Source organism: Eutrigla gurnardus, assembly GCF_963514095.1.
Source record: "Eutrigla gurnardus genome assembly, chromosome: 8".
NCBI lineage: Eukaryota > Metazoa > Chordata > Actinopteri > Perciformes > Triglidae > Eutrigla > Eutrigla gurnardus.
This window is the reverse complement of record NC_139922.1, coordinates 451,036-469,757: the sequence shown is the minus strand read 5'-3', so window position 1 is coordinate 469,757 and position 18,722 is coordinate 451,036. Positions and strand designations below refer to the sequence as shown.

The following is an 18,722-nucleotide window of genomic DNA, read 5'->3' as shown; positions in this document are numbered from 1 at the left end:
CTGCAGAGACGTGTCAGCCACGACAGCCCCACAGCATCCAGAGACTTGAGGTACTCAGGGCGGATCTCATCCACCCCCGGTGCCTTGCCACCGGGGAGCTTCTTAACTACCTCGGTGACTTCAGCCCGGGTAATGGGTGGATGAACCTCCGAGTCTCCAGCCTCTGCTTCCTCAATGGAAGACGTGTCAGTGGGGTTGAGGAGATCCTCGAAGTATTCCTTCCACCGCCCGACGATATCCCCAGTCGAAGTCAGCAGCTCCCCACCTCCACCGTAAACAGTGTTGGTGGAGGGCTGCTTCCCCTTCCTGAGGCGCCGGATGGTTTGCCAGAATTTCCTCGAGGCCGACCGATAGTCCTCCTCCATGGCCTCCCCGAACTCTTCCCAGACCCGAACCTTTGCTTCAGCGACTACCCGCGCTGCAGCACGCTTGGCCTGCCGGTACCCGTCAGCTGCCTCGGGAGTCCCCCGAGCCAACCAGGTTCGGTAGGACTCCTTCTTCAGCTTGACAGCATCCCTTACTTCCGGTGTCCACCACCGGGTTCGGGGATTGCCACCACGACAGGCACCGGAGACCTTACGGCCACAGCTTCGAACAGCCGCATCCACAATGGAAGCAGAGAACAAGGTCCATTCGGACTCAATGTCCCCAGCCTCCCTCGGGATCTGGTCAAAGCTCTCCCGGAGGTGGGAGTTGAAGACCTCCCTGACAGGGGGTTCCACCAGATGTTCCCAGCAGACCCTCACAACACGTTTAGGTCTGCCAAGTCTGTCCAGCTTCCTCCCCTGCCAGCGGATCCAACTCACCACCAGGTGGTGATCAGTTGACAGCTCAGCCCCTCTCTTCACCCGAGTGTCCAAGACATACGGCCGGAGGTCAGATGACACAACCATAAAGTCGATCATTGACCTCCGGCCTAGGGTGTCCTGGTGCCACGTGCACTGATGGACACCCTTATGCTTGAACATGGTGTTCGTTATGGACAAACTGTGACTAGCACAGAAGTCCAATAACAGAACCCCACTCGGGTTCTGATCGGGGAGGCCGTTCCTCCCAATCACGCCCCTCCAGGTAACACTGTCATTGCCCACGTGAGCGTTGAAGTCCCCCAGTAAAACAATGGAGTCCCCGGTTGGAGCACTCTCAAGTACCCCTCCCAAGGACTCCAAGAAGGCCGGGTACTCTGCACTGCCGTTTGGCCCGTAGGCCGAAACAACAGTGAGAGACCTATCCCCGACCCGAAGGCGCAGGGAGACGACCCTCTCGTTCACTGGGGAAAACTCCAACACATGGCGGCTGAGCTGGGGGGCTATAAGCAAGCACACACCAGCTCGGCGCCTTTCACCGCGGGCAACTCCAGAGTAGAAGAGAGTCCAGCCTCTCTCAAGGAGTTGGGTTCCAGAGCCCAGACTGTGCGTGGAGGTGAGCCCAACTACCTGTAGCCGGTAGCGCTCTACCTCCCGCACTAGCTCAGGCTCTTTCCCCCCCAGTGAGGTGACATTCCATGTCCCCATGGCTAGAGTCACCGTCCGGGGATTGGGTCGCCGGGGCACCCGCCCAGGACAGCCACCCAAATCCCACCGCACCGGCCCCTTATGGACCCTCCTGCGGGTGGTGGGCCTACAGGAGGGCGGGCCCACGTCGCTCCTTCGGGCTGCGCCCGGCCGGGTCCCGTGGGCACAGACCCGGCCACCAGACGCTCGCCTGCGAGCCCCAACCCCGGGCCTGGCTCCAGGGTGGGGCCCCGGTGACGCCAATCCGGGCGACGTACACTTCCTTTTATGGTTTTTCTTCATAAGGGGTTTCTGAACCGCTCTTAGTCTGACCTGTCACCTAGGACCTGTTTGCCTTGGGAGACCCTACCAGGGGCATTAAGCCCCGGACAACATAGCTCCTAGGATCATTCAGGTGCTCAAACCCCTCCACCACGGTAAGGTGTCGGTTCAAGGAGGGGACAATCTTGATGTGAAACATGAAATAAACAAGATGAAGTTGTCTTTCTTATAAATAACCAGGTAAAGTCAGTGCTGGGTAATATCTACAATGTGTTAAAACATCAGAGTCCATTAAGTTGGTCCCATGTGGAACAGTATTACAGTACATATTATAATATATGACTAGTGGTGAATAGTTGATCTAAACAATGATTATGAGAAGTGTTGTTTGTATGAACTGAAGGTGTCAGCACTGAGGGAGGAGAGGTCACTGCTGCACACTGGAAGTGTTTGTTGTCATGGATGAGGTGATGGAGCAAAGACCTGCTATTACCCCACTACACCCCATCTTCTCAGCCATGATGCCAACCACTGCAGCAGGGTCTCTCCTCCAGAGCAGGAGGGAAATAGACCTGCAGGCCTAAAACATGAGTCAACAATAATATATATATTCAGATATTTATTATTTAGATTTGTACAGATCATCAGATATATTCCTAAAACATTTAACAGGAAAAATTTGTCTGTAACAACTTCTACTGTGTGGTATTACTTATAAACTGCAGTACTGATAAACAAAAATAAAACCTCAACAATAATCATGTTCCTGCAACACAGGGATCTGGACATTTGGAGCAGACACTGCAGCTACAAGCCTCTGAGAATATCCCAGGACTGCTGGAGCCTCTGAGGATGTCCCAGGATTGCTGGAGTGGCTCGTTGGCTTCGTCGCTGTCATCCCCATCACCACCGTGGAACTATGGACATGGAACCCAACTATGTTCTGTTAGTAAGCAGTGGACGAGGTTCTCCATGGAACGCCTTGAAAGATGGAGGTCCTTCCTTAAATCCCGTTACCCAAGGTAGAGGCCCAGCGGGGGAACATGAGGATTGACCTGCAGTATGGCCCTCTGGCACCAACCTGTAACAGAAAACATCAGATATTACATTTATTCTGAACGTTTTCCTATTAATTTGTTGATAAACTACTTATTTCTTCTTATCATACACGTATTGCAACCTGTATATATAACATGGATTATTTGTCTAATAAATTATTCACTAATATCCCAGGGGCTGCACGGTGGTGTAGTGGGTAGCACTGGTGCCTCACAGCGAGAGGGTCCTGGCTTCAATTCCCGGGTAGGCCCCGGGTTCCTTCTGTGTGGAGTTTGCATGTTCTCCCTGTGTAAGCGTGGGTTCTCCCGCAAAAATGTAGTATGAGATGTGTATACTTCCATGTGAACAGTCTGAGGGCAACAGCATACTCAAACGTATATTTAATAGGCAGTATGCAGTACATACACGTTGAGTATGTAGTAGACAGTACGTTAGTATGGCATTTCGAACAGCCCCTGGCTTGCTGGCGACCGTGACTTGTCAGAAAGACGTCGTTGGTGTAGACACACTTGTCACTCAAACATGTCTGACCAATGGGGAAGCACCCGCCCACTGCGGGATGTTTGTGTCAAAATGATTCAATCCAAAAAAAAACGACTTCAAAACTTTTTTCACTTCATTCAAAAAAAAAAAAAACGACTTCAAAACTTTCTTCACTTCATTCAAATAACTTCAAATTGAAAAAAATATTTTCAATAAAAAACAACAACACTTCAAATGATTGTTTGCATTTGAGTTTTGATTGAAAACTTTTGGGGATTGAATAATTAAGACACAAATGTTCTACCATAATATGGCCCAAACACAAAACAACATTACTTCAATCAAAAAAGTTGCTTTAAACAAAAAAAAACTTCACTTCTATCAAAGAAAACATTTTCAATCAAAGAAAAACAGTGTTCAAATGCATTTTTTTGAGTCTCAACCATATTTTTGCATTCAAACACTTTTTTTCTTTGATTGAAAAGGGTTTTTTTGATTGAAAATATATATATTTTGATTGAAGCAACCTTTTTTTTGATTGAATAATAAAGACACAAATCTACCTCCACAGTGGGGGAGGCGTTCCTCCGCGGCCTTGTCTTACGGCTTCCTTAAAGTCTCTCCTTTCAATACCTGAGCAGGTTTAAATGAGGCCTCAGTATCGCGGCTTTTTTCCAGAGAGGTAAAGGCTTTTTTTTTTAAAAACTGACTTTTCTAGTCATATTGCAGTGCCACTAGGACCACTGTCTTAGGACGTCATCTGTCCACGCATTTCACCCCGATGGCTAGAATATGCTTCACACAACCCCTCTCTCTGATTAACCAGTCTCAACGTCATCCTGTGTTGCATTCACTGAAAATGGAAAACTACAACTTCTTTAGTGGCTCGTTAATGTACAGTTATCATTATTTCTTCTGAAGTTGAATTATCCGGAGCTTAAGAAAAAACTTTCGGGGCTAAAGCCCCGGATGCCCAGGCCAGGCGACGCCACTGATTCATAAGCTTCATTAGGCTTGTTCGGGATGGTCTTGGCTTGACTTGACTTGACTTACCACGCCGACGAGAGCTGCAGGTGTCTGAGGGGGCGGGCTCTAAAAGAGACCGTAGCCAAACGCCGTCAAGTCGGACAACAAAGTCAACGTGACTATGGTGCTCAAGCGATAGAACACGGCAGCAAACCAAAGAGGATATGTTATATATAAAGTGTGTGTATGTATGTGTGTGTGTATATATATATATATATATATATATATATATATATATATATATATATATATATATTACACACACACACACACATACATACATAAATACATACATACACACACACACACGCAAGGCAACATGTGGAAGGCATTCTTTTTTCCCAGTATATTTGTATTATCATTCTATGTTTGTATTAACCAGACCTCACATATAATAGGCCTACTCACAACACAATGCACGGAACTTTAGATCAAGCCATGAGATCAATGCGACCAAAATAAAAAGTATAATTTCACCACAAGGTGGCCGCCGAGTGCGGACCTGAACACACGTCATTGAACTTTTAACCAATGAGAACCATTCCGCTGTAGCGGGGGTGTGGACAAGCCAGTTGCAGCCACCGTGGACCGTGCTGCAAGAAGCGCCTCTTAAAAACTTGTTCCCGCGATGTTTTGTGTCACGTGATATGGTCGCGACCCTGTGACGTCTTTGCAGTCGGCTGCTAAGTCGGACACAATTCTAGCCATCATGCATCGCTTTCAACCCACAATACATCACGTTAGGTAGCGCGCTGCAGGCGGCTACATCAAGTCGAATTCGCCTATTGGGCGCGTTTCGGATCGCATGCATTTGCGCCGATGCATGCACGAGACTTGAGAGGATCCGCCGGAACTCGTCATAAACACGCCAAGTTCTCACCACGTCAAGTCGGACACAGGTGCACTTCACGGACCTTTTTTTTTTTTTTTTTAATTTAAACTTTATTAATAATTGTATACATAACAAAAACTATCGCGCCGTGGGAAATACCACGTGATAATTCTAACCAACTAGGGCAACGTTGAGGGGAGTGTCTTATGTCCGCACTTATTTCAGACCATCTGCAGAGAAAAGCATGCGAAGGGAGGTACCCTGGAGATACCGCGAGTTTTTAAAGTCATGTGACATGTCGCAAAGGGAAGTTATCACCAGCCAGTGTTGCCAGGTGTACAATAATTATCGTATTTGTACGATAATTTTGCCCTCTGTACGATGTACGATCAATAATCCCAAAAAAGACCAGAAATACGATAATTTCACCATTCCGTGAATGTGTGGTTGTAATTGGTTGTAATCAGCCTGTCGCAACTGTCTGTCGGAGTTTTTTTGTGAATCTGAAGGCATCTGTTTCACGATTGGCTGGAATCGTGCTTTTCTAAATGTGAGCTACGAGTGACGTGTATGCGTTTGCCTCAGAACAACGACCATGATTGGCTGAATAGTCCGCTGCGCCCGCCCCATGAGTGAGGAAAAAAAAAAAAAAAAAAAAATTAAGAAGAAGCACTGAAAATGAGTGAACATGTTAGACGCTATTCAACACTAGAGTGACTACAGCGCATCAATAGACTTGTTATTTTGGTTATGACGGGTGTACGATAATTTCCCTCAAAATACGATAATTTTATGTCTCTGGTACGATAATCCTACATTTCTCACCTGGCAACACTGTCACCAGCATTTGTGAGGAGGCCGAATCAAGATGGCGACAGGACCAGACGTATTTTAACGGTGTCCGCGGTTCCATGTAGGAAATACTGCACAAACTTTCTTTTGGACTCTTTTATTGCCAACCGAGGTGAGAAAACACTTTGAAGGAATTAAAAACCGTCACAAACTGTCTATTTATAGAACCACATTCATAACAAATTGAAGAGGAACTAGCATTAGCCGCAAGCTAAAGATGGAAAACTCCGGTGAAGATGAATTGTCCCAGGTCGAAAATATGGAGGTTGCTCTTAAAGACAAACGAAACATTAAAGACATGCACTCTTATGCCTGCCGAGCTGACTCAGGGGACAAATGCATTTCTTCTCCGAACACTCCAACGAAGCACACTGCAAAAAAAAGCAAAAGCAGCAGGAATGAGTCACAAGAGCAACCGTCACTGTTCGAGCTACAAAACACAATAATCTCAGCTGTCACCGAGAAGATAAATGAAAGGGCAGACCAAACGGATAAAGCTGTCCACTACAACACCGTCCAAATTGACGGTTTGAAAAAGTCACTGGATTTCTGTCATCAAGAAGTTGTCGACTTAAAAAAACAAAACGTAGCTCTAAAAAACTCTTGTGGGCTGCTTAAGAAGAAAGTAAACGAGATGGAGCAGAAAGTGAATGAGACTGACCGCTACAGTAGACGGCATAATCTCCGACTGCACGGGGTTCCCCAAAAAGATGATACCAACATCAAATCTCAAGTCCAGGACATCTGTCGAGCTGTGCTACCTGTCGCGGAGGCTGAGCTGGTCGTAGCAGCGGTGGACGTTGTTCACAGAATAGGGAGACCAAAGGATGGAGGAAAGGACCAGCCACCGCGTCCAGTGATCATCAGGTTCTTATCCAGGACGGCCAGAGATGTCCTATGGAAAGGCTCCAAGGCTAACAACTACCTGAAGAACCACCGACTCCACTTCAAAGAGGATTTGACAGCAGCTGACCGAGACGCACGCAGTCGTTTATGGCCAACAGTGGAAGAAGCAAGAAAGAGGGGTGACAAGGCCTACTTTGTTGGAAACAGGGCGTTTGTGAATGGGAAAGAAATAAAATAATGTGACAGGTAAAGTAAAATGTAAGCGGAAGTAAAGTGTACTGCTATGTTTTGAAATCTTTTATTCCAATATGTTTATAGCTTTATGAAGTACACGAGTTATCAATATGGCAATAAGGTTTATTAGTGCAGTGTTTCCTGCAGGTACAGTTAACAGTTGAGAAGAAAAACTAACGATTGGTTAAAGTTTTTTTTTTTTCTGGGTTGTTCGTGTTCTTAATGTCAATTTCCATTCTTTCTGTAAATGCCAGGGGTATTAGAAACGTGTTAAAGAAAAAGTGTTTATTTTTGTATTGTCAAAACAAAGGTGCTGATTTTTATTTTATTCAGGAAACCCATGCTTCAGAAGCAGATGTTGCGTTTTGGAGGAATCAATGGGGGGAAAATGTGTGGTTATCATTTGGAAGTAACAGGTCAGCAGGGGTCGCTATATTACAGGGAAATTTTAAAGGCAAAATAATTAAACATCTCTCGGACAAAAATGGTAGGTGGTTAATACTTCTTGTGGACATTGACCATTCTCAATTTGTCATCACTAATATATATGGCTATAACAATAAACAAAATAACACAACTTTGTTTACAACAATTGAAGGTAAAATAAGTCAACTATTATTAACATTTCCTACTGCCAAGGTATTATGGGGAGGTGATTTCAATATAGTGTTGGATGATTCCATGGACAGATGGCCCCCAAAGAACAAAGTAGGGAATGAATTAGTCAATATCTGTAGTAGTATGGACCTCATTGATATCTGGAGACACAAAAATCCAAACCAAAACTCGTATACATGGTCAAACAAGGACAAATCTCAACTATCTCGTTTGGACTTTTGGTTGATCTCCTCAGACATTGAAAATAGAGTGGAATCAATTATAATAGAGCCCGCGGTTTTCACTGATCACCAAGCTGTTATGATTAAGGTCAACATGGCTTTATTAAAAAGTAACTCCAATAGAGATTACTGGAAATTAAATAAAACACTATTACAGAACAAACAATTTAAAAAGGATACCCAGGATATTATTGAAAAATATTGGAGACAAGCTAATACATTAAACAATTTTGGAAGGTGTTGGGAATTAATGAAATTTGAGATTAGGAATTTAGCTATAATCACTGGGAAGAAAATTGCTAAAAGTAAAAGAGAGAATGAAACCCAAATAATTACAGGAATAATTAGATTATCTGAAAAAGTAGGTCTTTCTGAAAGGGAACTTGGAGAATTAGCAGCTCTACAACTCAAATTAGACAAAATGTATGAAGAAAAAGCCAGAGGTGCCTTTATTAGGTCCAGACGGAAATGGTTAGACCAAGGGGAAAAGTGTACAAAATATTTTTTTTATTTAGAAAAAAGGAACTATGAAGTTTCTTCCCTATCTAAACTTAAAATTAATGACCAGATTTGTGAAGACAAAAAAAATATTTCTCAACATGTTGCTGATTTCTATCAGAGATTATATTCTAATGATAATGAAAGTGGAGATAACATTGATTTATTTATTAAAGGAATTGAAAATGACATCAGAAGTATTGATGAAGGATTTAAATTAACCTGTGACCGGAAGATAGATTTGATTGAAGTTCAGAAGTGTATTGGTTCCCTTAAAGACAACAAGTCTCCTGGTAGTGATGGTCTGATAAATGAATTTTATAAAACATTTGTCAAAAACTTAGCCCCGTTCTTAGTTGCTGTATTCGAAGAAGCCATAGACAAAGGAGAATTACCACCTACTCTTCGACAAGGGCTTATTAAATTGATTCCTAAACCAAAAAAAGATAAATTAAGTATCGAGAATTGGAGACCAATTAGCCTTTTAAATAATGATGCCAAGATTTTTGCTATGATCTTTGCTAAAAGATTAAAACTAGGATTAGAAGATATAATTGACGAGGAACAATCAGGTTTTATGCCTGGCAGAAATATATGTAATAACATCCGTTTAGTTTTGGACATGATTGATTATAAAGATTTTATTCTAGATGATAGTTTTATTTTATTTGTCGATTTTTATAAAGCATTCGATACAATAAGTCATCGATTTATGTTCAAAACTATACACAGCTTTGGTTTTGGTGAAAGGTTTTTAAAAGCAGTCAATACACTTTATAAAAATTGCAACAGCTCTATTGGACTGGCCCATGGCACTACTCCAAGATTTAACATTAACCGTGGTATAAGACAAGGTTGCCCATTAAGTCCCTTTTTATTTATTCTTGTCACACAAATTATGGCTACACACATAAAAAAAGCTTCATTTAATGGTATTATGGCAGTAGATAGAGAATTTAAATTATCACAACTTGCTGACGATACTACAATTTTTTTATCGAATAAACATGAAGTTGCCAAAGCAGTCCAATGTATAGAGATGTTTTCCAAGGTATCAGGACTAAAAATAAATTTAGGTAAATCAGTGTTGTTTCCACTTAAAGAATGTGACTTGTTGGAGATAAATGGTATTCCTGTAAAGACTACATTCACATATTTGGGTATTGTGATTAATAAAAATGAAAAATTCCGTAACAACTCAAACCTCGACCCAATTGTTGAACAAATTAAAAAGAAATTTAACATGTGGTTAATGAGAGATCTTTCATTAAATGGCAGAGTTTTACTTTCCAAGGCTGAAGGAGTGTCACGAGCCGTTTATGTGTCTCTGACTTTGGGTTTGTGTAATACAATATATAAAAATCTTGATAAAATTGTATTCAATTTTATATGGAGAAATAAATGTCATTATCTAAAAAAAGAGATATTATGTGACACAAGACAAAATGGAGGCCTGGAAGTCCTAAGTTTTTAAACATTAAATAATACTTTTAAAATGAAATGGCTAACAAAATTAATTAATGAAGATGATAATATTTGGAATGCTTTCCCTAAATTCATTTTTAATTCAATTGGAGGTCTCAAATTCTTGCTAAAATGTGATTATAACCCTGATAAATTACCTGTGAAGTTAGCCAATTTTCACAAGCAAGCTCTGCTGGCTTGGAAAATGGTGTACAAACACAATTTTTCACCTACAAACTATTACATTTGGAACAACAGGAGTATTCAATATGAAAATAGATCTTTGTATAACAAAAACTGGATCAATAATGGTATTTTTTTAGTTTTACAACTCATGAAAACTAATGGTCAGTTATTACTTTTTGAAGAATTTATTTCTAAATTTAGTATAGAAGTTACGTCAAAAGAGTATGATGTAATCTGTAATGCTATCCCCAGGAATGTGTTGCAACTTCTTTTTGGTTATACAACTGATCATTATAGGACAGCTCCTATAAACAATATTTTTCTGGGGAATGTTGATATCACAACTCACAAATGTACAAATAAATACATCAGGAACCTTTTGATAAATGTATCTATTCCTTCTGCTATTTTTTTTTGGAAGTCTCTTTATAAAGAAGTGAATTGGAAAAAAATGTGGTTGATTAGTAATAAATTTTGTCTGAATAACAAGATCAAGGAAGTATCTTACAAAATTATACATAAAATATATCCAGCAAAAAAAACACTAGAAAGATTTAAACTTGATATTGAGTATTCCTGTGATTTCTGTGGTTTGTTTGATGAATCTATAACACGTTTATTTTTTCATTGTTTATATTGTCAAATGTTTTGGTTAAATGTACAAAAGTTTATTGAAAACAAAACTGGAAATTCACTAAAACTACACGAAAAGGACATTTTGTTTTACTTTGAAAATAACAAAATGGAAAATGATTTTATTTTTTTTGTACAACTTGTTTTATATTTAGGTAAATTTCACATACATAAAAAGAAATGGGCTAACAGCAAACCAAATTTTACACTTTTTTTGCAGGAATTGTATCAATACAGCACCGACATCAATGGACTTCAATTACCAAAGGCTTTAAAAACAAACTCTATTTTGCATAAGTTTTTATTTAATTAATATGATTGTTTTTTCCTTTTCTCTCTCTTTGTATATTTATACCTTTATTTATTTTCTCTCTTCCCCTGGCTCGACAGTTTTTGATATGTATAATAATTATTAATAAAGTTTAATTAAAAAAACAACAACAACAAAAAACAGCATTTGTGACGTTTTTTTCCCAGAATGCCTTGTTTTGCGAGGCAAATGCATGCGCATGCTTGATTCGATACAAGCCTACAGATAGCCTACAGATCGGTCTAACAGGATGTAACTTTTTCTATGACTTCCTGTCAAATTTTCGAAGGCTGATGGAAACTGTCCGACTGGAGTGCAGCTTTTAGGCTCCTCTGCTCCGCCGTCTCTCGTCTACTTTTCCAGGCGAGGCGCAGTTCATCTCCAACGAGCCTTTTGTCTCATAAAAGTCCTGAAACTCATGAAAATGAAAATATATATATATATTTAGTATATGTATATTATTTTTTATTATAGAAGAATATTATTTAAAGCATACGGCCAAGCCCTTTACATAAATAGCGTTTCAATTTGATTTGAAAACGATATAATACAAATACGAGTAAAAATATGGCAAGTGACGTACCGGAAGTGATGCTGACAAGACAACTCAAAGAAGGAACGTAACATAAACTTCGGTTTCACTTTTGCAGCCATGTCAGTGTTGTTGTCGGCAACCAAACCAAAAGTTGCCGCGCCCGAACTCGAGCAGCTGGAACGAAGCGTGTGGCCCCGCTTCTGCGTGAGTGCTACGGTGCTAATTTGCTAATGTTAGACTCTACGGTTAGCCTTTGTGGCTAACGCAGGCTGCGTGTTACATGTTAGGGAAGCTAGCAACGAGCTAACGTTAGCAAACACGGAGCTAGCCTGTGTCAGTAGCCTCGCTGCCACCACGGTGACGTATCACTAACGTCCCTCTGGCTGGTCACGTGTTATTTACCGCACGTCTCTGCGACTATGTTACTGTAACCTAGCTCACCTTACCAAGTCGATGACGTCAGCGAGCTACAGGCTAACTAGCGACGCCTCCCCTTTAACGAACGTTAGCTGCGGGTCCCTGTCGGACTCTGGCCTCCGAGCGGATGACTGAACCGTGTTGTGTGTGCCCCCCCCCCCCCCCCCCCCCCAGGAGAGCAGCCCGGTGACGGATGATGGATGGAGTCAGCTGGAGTTCCACCCGGGCCCCGGAGTCCTTCAGCCGCTCCAAGACGACGGCGGACACGCTGTCCCGGCTCGCCAGCTTCATCGCTAGGGCGGACAGCAAGCAGCAGACGGCCAACAACAGGCAGCAGCCGTCCATGTTTGTGTGCCAGGAATGTGGTTCGAGTTTTCCTTATGTGGCCAAGCTGCTGCATCACCAGGAGGTGGAGCATACGTTGCCCAAGCCTCACCGCTGCCCATCCTGTGGGCAGGCGTTCTCCCTGAGGTCGTCCTTACAACTACACAAGTGCAAGCACGACTCTTCCCCGTGTGACCTTTGTCCCGGCAAGTCCCAGCTGGGTTCTCGGTGCCCTGCATGTACCACTCGCACCTCAGATCCTGGCAGGCTGAAGGACAAGTCTCCTCACCGCCAGCCTCACCTGGAGGGGAGCCCGTCTCACCTGGATGGGAGCCCTTACACATGTGCCCTATGTAGGAGAGGTTTCAGCCAGAAGCAGGCTCTTCTGCACCATCAGCAGGCTGCTTGTAGTGAACCACCATCCCTATCAGATAGAGTTGCTTCATGTCGCCTTCCAGATGATTCTCTGCCAGTTTCTGAGGGTGACTTGACCCCAGGGCCCAGCAGCAGAGCCGTCAATGTGTGCCACCTCTGTTCTAAAATGTTCCGCACAGAGGCCGGCCTGCAACGCCATGAACAGAGCAGCCATGCAGAGGAGCAGCTGAAGAGCAGAGCACAAGGTACGAGTGAAGAAGGGAGGAAAGAAAGCAATACCAAGGACAATGGAGATTTAATTAAAATGCCAAAATCCAAAACGAAGCTCCTGGACTGTCGCTCTTGCAATATGGTTTTCAGGAGCACCTCTAAGCTGTACGTGCACAGGAAAGAGAAGCACAGCAGAGAGAAATGTATTCTGGGAGAACCGAGGCCTGTCGCCAGAAAGCGTCGGAGAGGAGGCTCGTATCCATGTCAGGTCTGCGGCAAAGTCTTTGTCCATCATTTGTCACTTAGGGCACATTACAGACAGCACACAGCCGCCAGCTTCAACACAATCAAAAGCAGGAGTCCACCTGTGGGATGTACAACCAAAGACACTGAGTTCTCAGAAAATAGACCAAATGAAGTGACAGCCAGCATAGCAGAACACAAGCCTGCCAAGGCTGGTCCAGGCCGGCCCCGGAAGGTGGGCCGATTAGAGACCAAGGTTGCTGACCCTGGGAGATGCAGAGAAGTGCCTGAAGAAGAGGAGGAGGAGAGGGAGTTCCCATGCCCCTCCTGTGCCGAGGTCTTCTCCCTGCAGTCCCGACTGAAGGAGCATGTGGAGCTCCACCAGTCGTCGGTAAGGAGGAGACATTGCAGCGTGTGCACAGACGAGATGGACACCCGTAAGTGGCCTGGCTCCAGGAGGCAGAGGCTGTACCACTGTGTGCCTTGCCAGCAGGGTTTCTCAGCACTGGACTTGTTCCTAGAACACTGTCAGGAGCATCTGAGGGTGAAAGTGGAGGAGGACCGCATCAGCGAGTCCTCCGCACATCAGGCTGGCAAAGCCTGACCTCCAGGGGAACGTCCTTAGCCAACGCCGTTATGCCTTGGAGAGTTGGAGAGCGATGGCATCTCTCTTAAAGATTAACAAGTTTGTTTGGTGGTATTCATGCCAACGTAACAAGGGTTCAAATAATTGATGTTAGAGGGCCATACCAGGCTTTTTGCATGTTTCACTATAAATCATTTTTAAATGTTTTTACGTTCTAGGCAGCCAGCCACTTGTTCAGGTCCGTGTGTAACTCAGCCTGCCTAAGATCCGTTACAGTGACGTGTAGTTAACGTTTAACGTCTCAGATACGCAACATTTCCTTAACCAGGTCTGTTTTGAAACCCAGTGAAACCAGAACCAAATGTGGGCAAAGCAAAAGAAGGAGCATGTGTGAACACTCTTCAATCTCAAGTCCAGCTTCATTCCAACATGTAGGGCTGCCTCTCCAGGTCGCTTTTCCTCACTGAAAGACTTCGTTTTCAGATTTAATAGATATTTTTGTGTAAAGGATTCTGTTCTACAGATCTAGACCAACTAAGCGGTCAGTGGGTTATCTGAGGTGGTGGTTAGCCTGACATCTTTGTCTCAACGTATAACCAACAGGTTCACTGTGATGGATCCACATGTCTGGCATGCCTCTAAGTTCACATTCACATGTGAATGAAATACATTGAAACAGCGGATGTAAGAGCTGAAGGGGAAACATGCAGAAACACTGGTATGCTCCTTTAACGGAGTTCAGCAGGTCCGCTGTCCAGTACAGACGAGGACTTGGAGACGTTCCAGCCTCGAGACCTTCTGTGGGACTGAAGACCATCTTGGTCTTAGGGGCTGAATGAGGCTGTTGTTACAAACGCCCCCTTCTGGCCAAAGCACCGCCAGAGTCGTCTTGGTTCTACAGCAGACACCTGCAGGGCTTCGGCTTAGGCCGCTCTGACCTCTGCTTTGACCTCTGCTCTGACCTCTGCTTTTCTTCCACATTTGTCAGTTATTGTTCCTTGAGGGTATGTGTTCAGCCACGAGATGGAAGTTGAGTTCTTTGGTCAAGCCTGGGAAGTATTTTCAGGTGTTGCACGATATGAATGACATCACAATGTATGAAATGTGACCATGTTTGAGACTTTTCATGTTTGGAGGTTCCAACCATCTCCACATTGATACTGAAGGCTGTGATGCACGCTGTGTGATGCTGGCTGGATGCAGCCTCTTCAGCCGCCGTGTATTTGAGATTACGACACTAACAGAATCTGTGGCGTCCTTCGGTCTGTCTGTGAAGCTTGATAAGTGCGCTTTGGAGAAGGAACAAGGATTGTGTTTTTTTCTTAAGGTGTAAAAATGATTTGATAGGTTTGATGCTTCCACACACTTTGAGGTCTTTTGTAAATGAGTTTATGGCTCTTAGATTAACAGAAATAAAAACTGTTCTCATGAGATATTTTGTCTGACGTCTTTATATTGAATTTGCCACGTTTAAGTTCCCGAGCTCTTTCTATGAAGTTGTTTTCTCTGCTAAATGTTTATCACACAGCTTTTTCTATTTACTAACATGTTTAAAAGTCTCAACAACAGAACGCCAGTGGTGGTGGAGAACAAAAGTATGTGTAGGCATTAAAGTGGGAGGTCTCGCCCCCGTCTGCCTACAATATCTACATTCAAAACCTCTTCACTTTTCTACAAATGATTCTTCTGTAAATTATGGAAACTACATATGAAGATTATTTATTGTTTTTTTGTTTTTTTGTGCTGCACGGTGGTGTAGTGGGTAGCACTGTCGCCTCACATCGAGAGGGTCCCAGGTTCGGTTCCCGGTTTGGGCTCGGGTTCCTTCTGTGTGGAGTTTGCATGTTCTCCCCGTGTTAGCTTGGGTTCTCTCCGGCTTCCTCCCACAGTCCAAAGACATGCAGGATGGACCTGTCTGTCTCTACATGTCAGCCCTGTGATAGACTGGTTACCGGTCTGTCTCTACATGTCAGCCCTGTGATAGACTGGTTACCGGTCTGTCTCTACATGTCAGCCCTGTGATAGACTGGTTACCGGTCTGTCTCTACATGTCAGCCCTGTGATAGAATGGTTACCTGTCTGTCTCTACATGTCAGCTGGGATCGGCTCCAGCGACCCTGAATACAGGATAAGCAGTAGACAAAGTTTATTTCCTTTAGTTTTCCTAATTGTATGATTGGATTGTTTTTGTTGAACATTCTTCACATAAAACATGACATTGTACAGAAAGTACTGCATTTCAATGGAATAGATGAACAAAACTAAGAAGAAAATAGATTTAAAATATATACACTACACCTGTTTTTTTATTACTAATCAGTTGTACAATCATTTGAGAAGTCATATAGCTTTTTGTTTGTTATCTGAAAATTCAAAGAGATATTTAACACAGAACAGACGGAAATGACGTTTATGTAAAGTAGTCTCCTTCTGACCGCACGGTGGCGCTGTCCTGAAATAGCAAGAGTCCATGGCGGAAGTTTGGGGTGAACTTCCGGTGGGACGGCGCACGTTTTCCTTCCGTAGTTGTGAGAAGAAGAAGAAGAAGAAGAAGAACGAACGTCTGAGCGACCGCGCCGGCTTCTAGGAAACAAAGACAAGATGAGCAAAGCGCATCCACCCGAGCTGAAGAAGTAAGCCGGTCAACTAATTTCAAGCAACTCGTTTTCTGTCCTTTGTTTTCGGTTTCCCGCGCAGCAACTACATTGTTTATGACGCGAGCTGGCTAACGTTAGCTAATGTTAGCTAGCTCTCGGGCTGTGTGGCCTTGTCTGAGCCGCTGAAACCTAAATCTTTGCTGTTTTCTCTCTCCAGGTTCATGGACAAGAAGCTTTCACGTGAGTCACGTTTTCACTCATATACTCACGTTAAACCCGCTGGAAGCTAACATGAAAACATCCAGTTGTGCTCATTAAAATGGCAGTCCTCCTCCACCGGTATACATGTGTAACATGAACTATTATATTTACATGCACGATGTGAAGATTCACGATATCACCCTGATCCAACATGTGCTTCAACTCTTTAAATGGCGCGTAAACAAATAGGAAGAAACACATTTGTAACATAAATAATTTGTTCTCTGCATTAATGAAGAATACATTTACAAACACGTATTTTCACGTCTCTGCCATGTTGCTTTTTCATGTCACAGACAATATTTTCTAATAATTCACCACAAGCAACATATTGCTGTTCAGCTTGATCGGTTCCGGCTAGATGGATGAGAACTATGTTCATAGAAATAACAGAAACGGCTTGTTTCAGGGTCAACAGCACAATGAACCAGCAGAGCTAGAAACAGAAGCTTAGGTCCAGGTTCAGTGTTGTTTTCCTGACCTATGCATCTTTGTTTGCAAAAGTCACATTATTTTAATGTCTTTGAGAATGGTGATTTAATATCATAGATATATCAATCATAGAAATTAGATCTTTTTAACCCTTAAGGACCCTTTCAACCTGCTATACACTCTGACCCTTATAGCACAAAAATGTCTGTGTCAAAAAAAGTGCCATAAAATAAATGTTTATGTACATAATGTCAATGTTTTTTGTTTTTTTCTATGAAAAAAAAACATGAATTATTTTTCGTATACTGAATGCGAACTCGTCACACAATCACAGTCTGGGATATGTCAATGATTAGCAAAAATATTGATTTTGATGAGTTATTTTTTGTATAGTGTCAGATTTAAATAAAACAATTCTCACTGTGAAAATACAGCCTTTGGCATAAATGTATGCCATATGCATTAACACAGCCAAAATGATCGTAAAAATGAAAAGGAGAAAAAAGTCCCCACGGGTCCATAAGGGTTATTGGGCCGTACGGTGGTCAGCGCGGCTGGACGTGGACTGGCAAGTTTCGGCTGAAGGTAACGTATAAGCAAGGTGGACATCTGGGATTCACCTGGGATGTGTTTGGTCCTCTGTAGTGAAGCTGAATGGAGGCAGACACGTGCAGGGCATCCTGCGTGGGTTCGACCCCTTCATGAACCTGGTGGTGGACGACTCCCTGGAGATGGGCCCCGGGGGCCAACAGAACACGATCGGCATGGTGGTCAGTACCGCTAATGTGACAGAAATATACAATATATTCAGACGTGTTTCGAGAAACGGCGCTGCCTCCAGCAAGCTCTCGAAAATCTTTTAAACTGACCGTAAAGACAGATTCAGCAACTGCATAGCTTATTTCTTGCATAAAATGTTTTCAGAAACAAATTTCGGTGAACTATTTTCGTAAAATAAGAGGGAGGTGGGAGGCTCAGAGGGGAGAACAATACAAGCTCAGAGGTGGGGATTAAGGAGTGCAGGGAGGGGTGTGTGTTTGGGGGGGGATGCTAATGTAGGGTAAATAATGGGGGGTCCTGGGGAATGGTGCTGTCTGATAGGAAACTGTAGGAAGGGTGTGATTGTTGTGTTCTCGTTTCCCACAGGTCATCAGGGGAAACAGCATCATCATGTTGGAGGCCTTGGAGAGAGTATGAGGGTCCACGTCTCTGAGCTCCTTTAGTTCTGTCTGAAAGAGCAGCTCCTCGTCTCCGTTGATTTCATGTTTGCTTTGGACATATTTTCAGTTTTGTAATCTTGTGAATAAATCACTTTTTCCTTTGTATTTCTTTGTGTATTATGTTTACTTTGGGTGGGTGGGGGTTAAAAATTAAAAACCAAGTGAACAGACAAGCACAAAAGTTTGTTTTGCCTTCTCAATTTTTAACAAATATTGTTGTATATCAGCAACTTGGAGTAATGTAGACAAACCCAGTGAAGTGACTAGTGAATCTTGTTAGTATAAAAAATTATACTAACCCAAAGCGTTAACCGTTTCGGAATACTTGTATGCAAGTAAATGAGGGTCCTGTTACGGACCCCAGTCCAACTTTCTTGCTTGTCTTAAACAACAGTACAGCAGAGTTACTATAAACTTGTTTGTTATCAATAAGACATAATATTTAGCTATTTACAAACAAGAAATAATTGAGGGCTTTTTTCTTT

General features: G+C 43.0%; 2 protein-coding genes across 2 annotated transcripts; both read left to right on the top strand.

The window, feature by feature from the left end:
- Nucleotides 1–11,640: 11,640 nt before the first annotated feature.
- On the top strand, nucleotides 11,641–15,160 carry LOC311017157 (uncharacterized protein). The gene is made up of 2 exons (XM_084015332.1): nucleotides 11,641–11,776; nucleotides 12,164–15,160. Exon 2 carries the CDS (start codon nucleotides 12,183–12,185, stop codon nucleotides 13,743–13,745), a length of 1,563 nt encoding a protein of 520 aa, XP_083871458.1. The 5' UTR covers nucleotides 11,641–11,776; nucleotides 12,164–12,182; the 3' UTR covers nucleotides 13,746–15,160.
- A 1,058-nt stretch (nucleotides 15,161–16,218) lies between these two features.
- Nucleotides 16,219–18,342, top strand: snrpg (small nuclear ribonucleoprotein polypeptide G). The gene is made up of 4 exons (XM_084014886.1): nucleotides 16,219–16,360; nucleotides 16,542–16,564; nucleotides 17,663–17,787; nucleotides 18,164–18,342. The coding sequence occupies exons 1-4, from the start codon at nucleotides 16,329–16,331 to the stop codon at nucleotides 18,212–18,214; spliced, it is 231 nt and encodes a 76-aa protein (XP_083871012.1). The 5' UTR covers nucleotides 16,219–16,328; the 3' UTR covers nucleotides 18,215–18,342.
- The last annotated feature ends 380 nt before the right edge of the window (nucleotides 18,343–18,722 follow it).

Coding starts and splice junctions, on each gene's coding strand:
- LOC311017157 (XM_084015332.1), top strand. CDS start 12,183: ATGATGGATGGAGTCAGCTGGAGTTCCACCCGGGCCCCGGAGTCCTTC.
- snrpg (XM_084014886.1), top strand. CDS start 16,329: ATGAGCAAAGCGCATCCACCCGAGCTGAAGAA. Junction 16,361..16,541: donor CATCCACCCGAGCTGAAGAA/GTAAGCCGGTCA, acceptor TTCTCTCTCCAG/GTTCATGGACAAGAAGCTTT. Junction 16,565..17,662: donor CATGGACAAGAAGCTTTCAC/GTGAGTCACGTT, acceptor GGTCCTCTGTAG/TGAAGCTGAATGGAGGCAGA.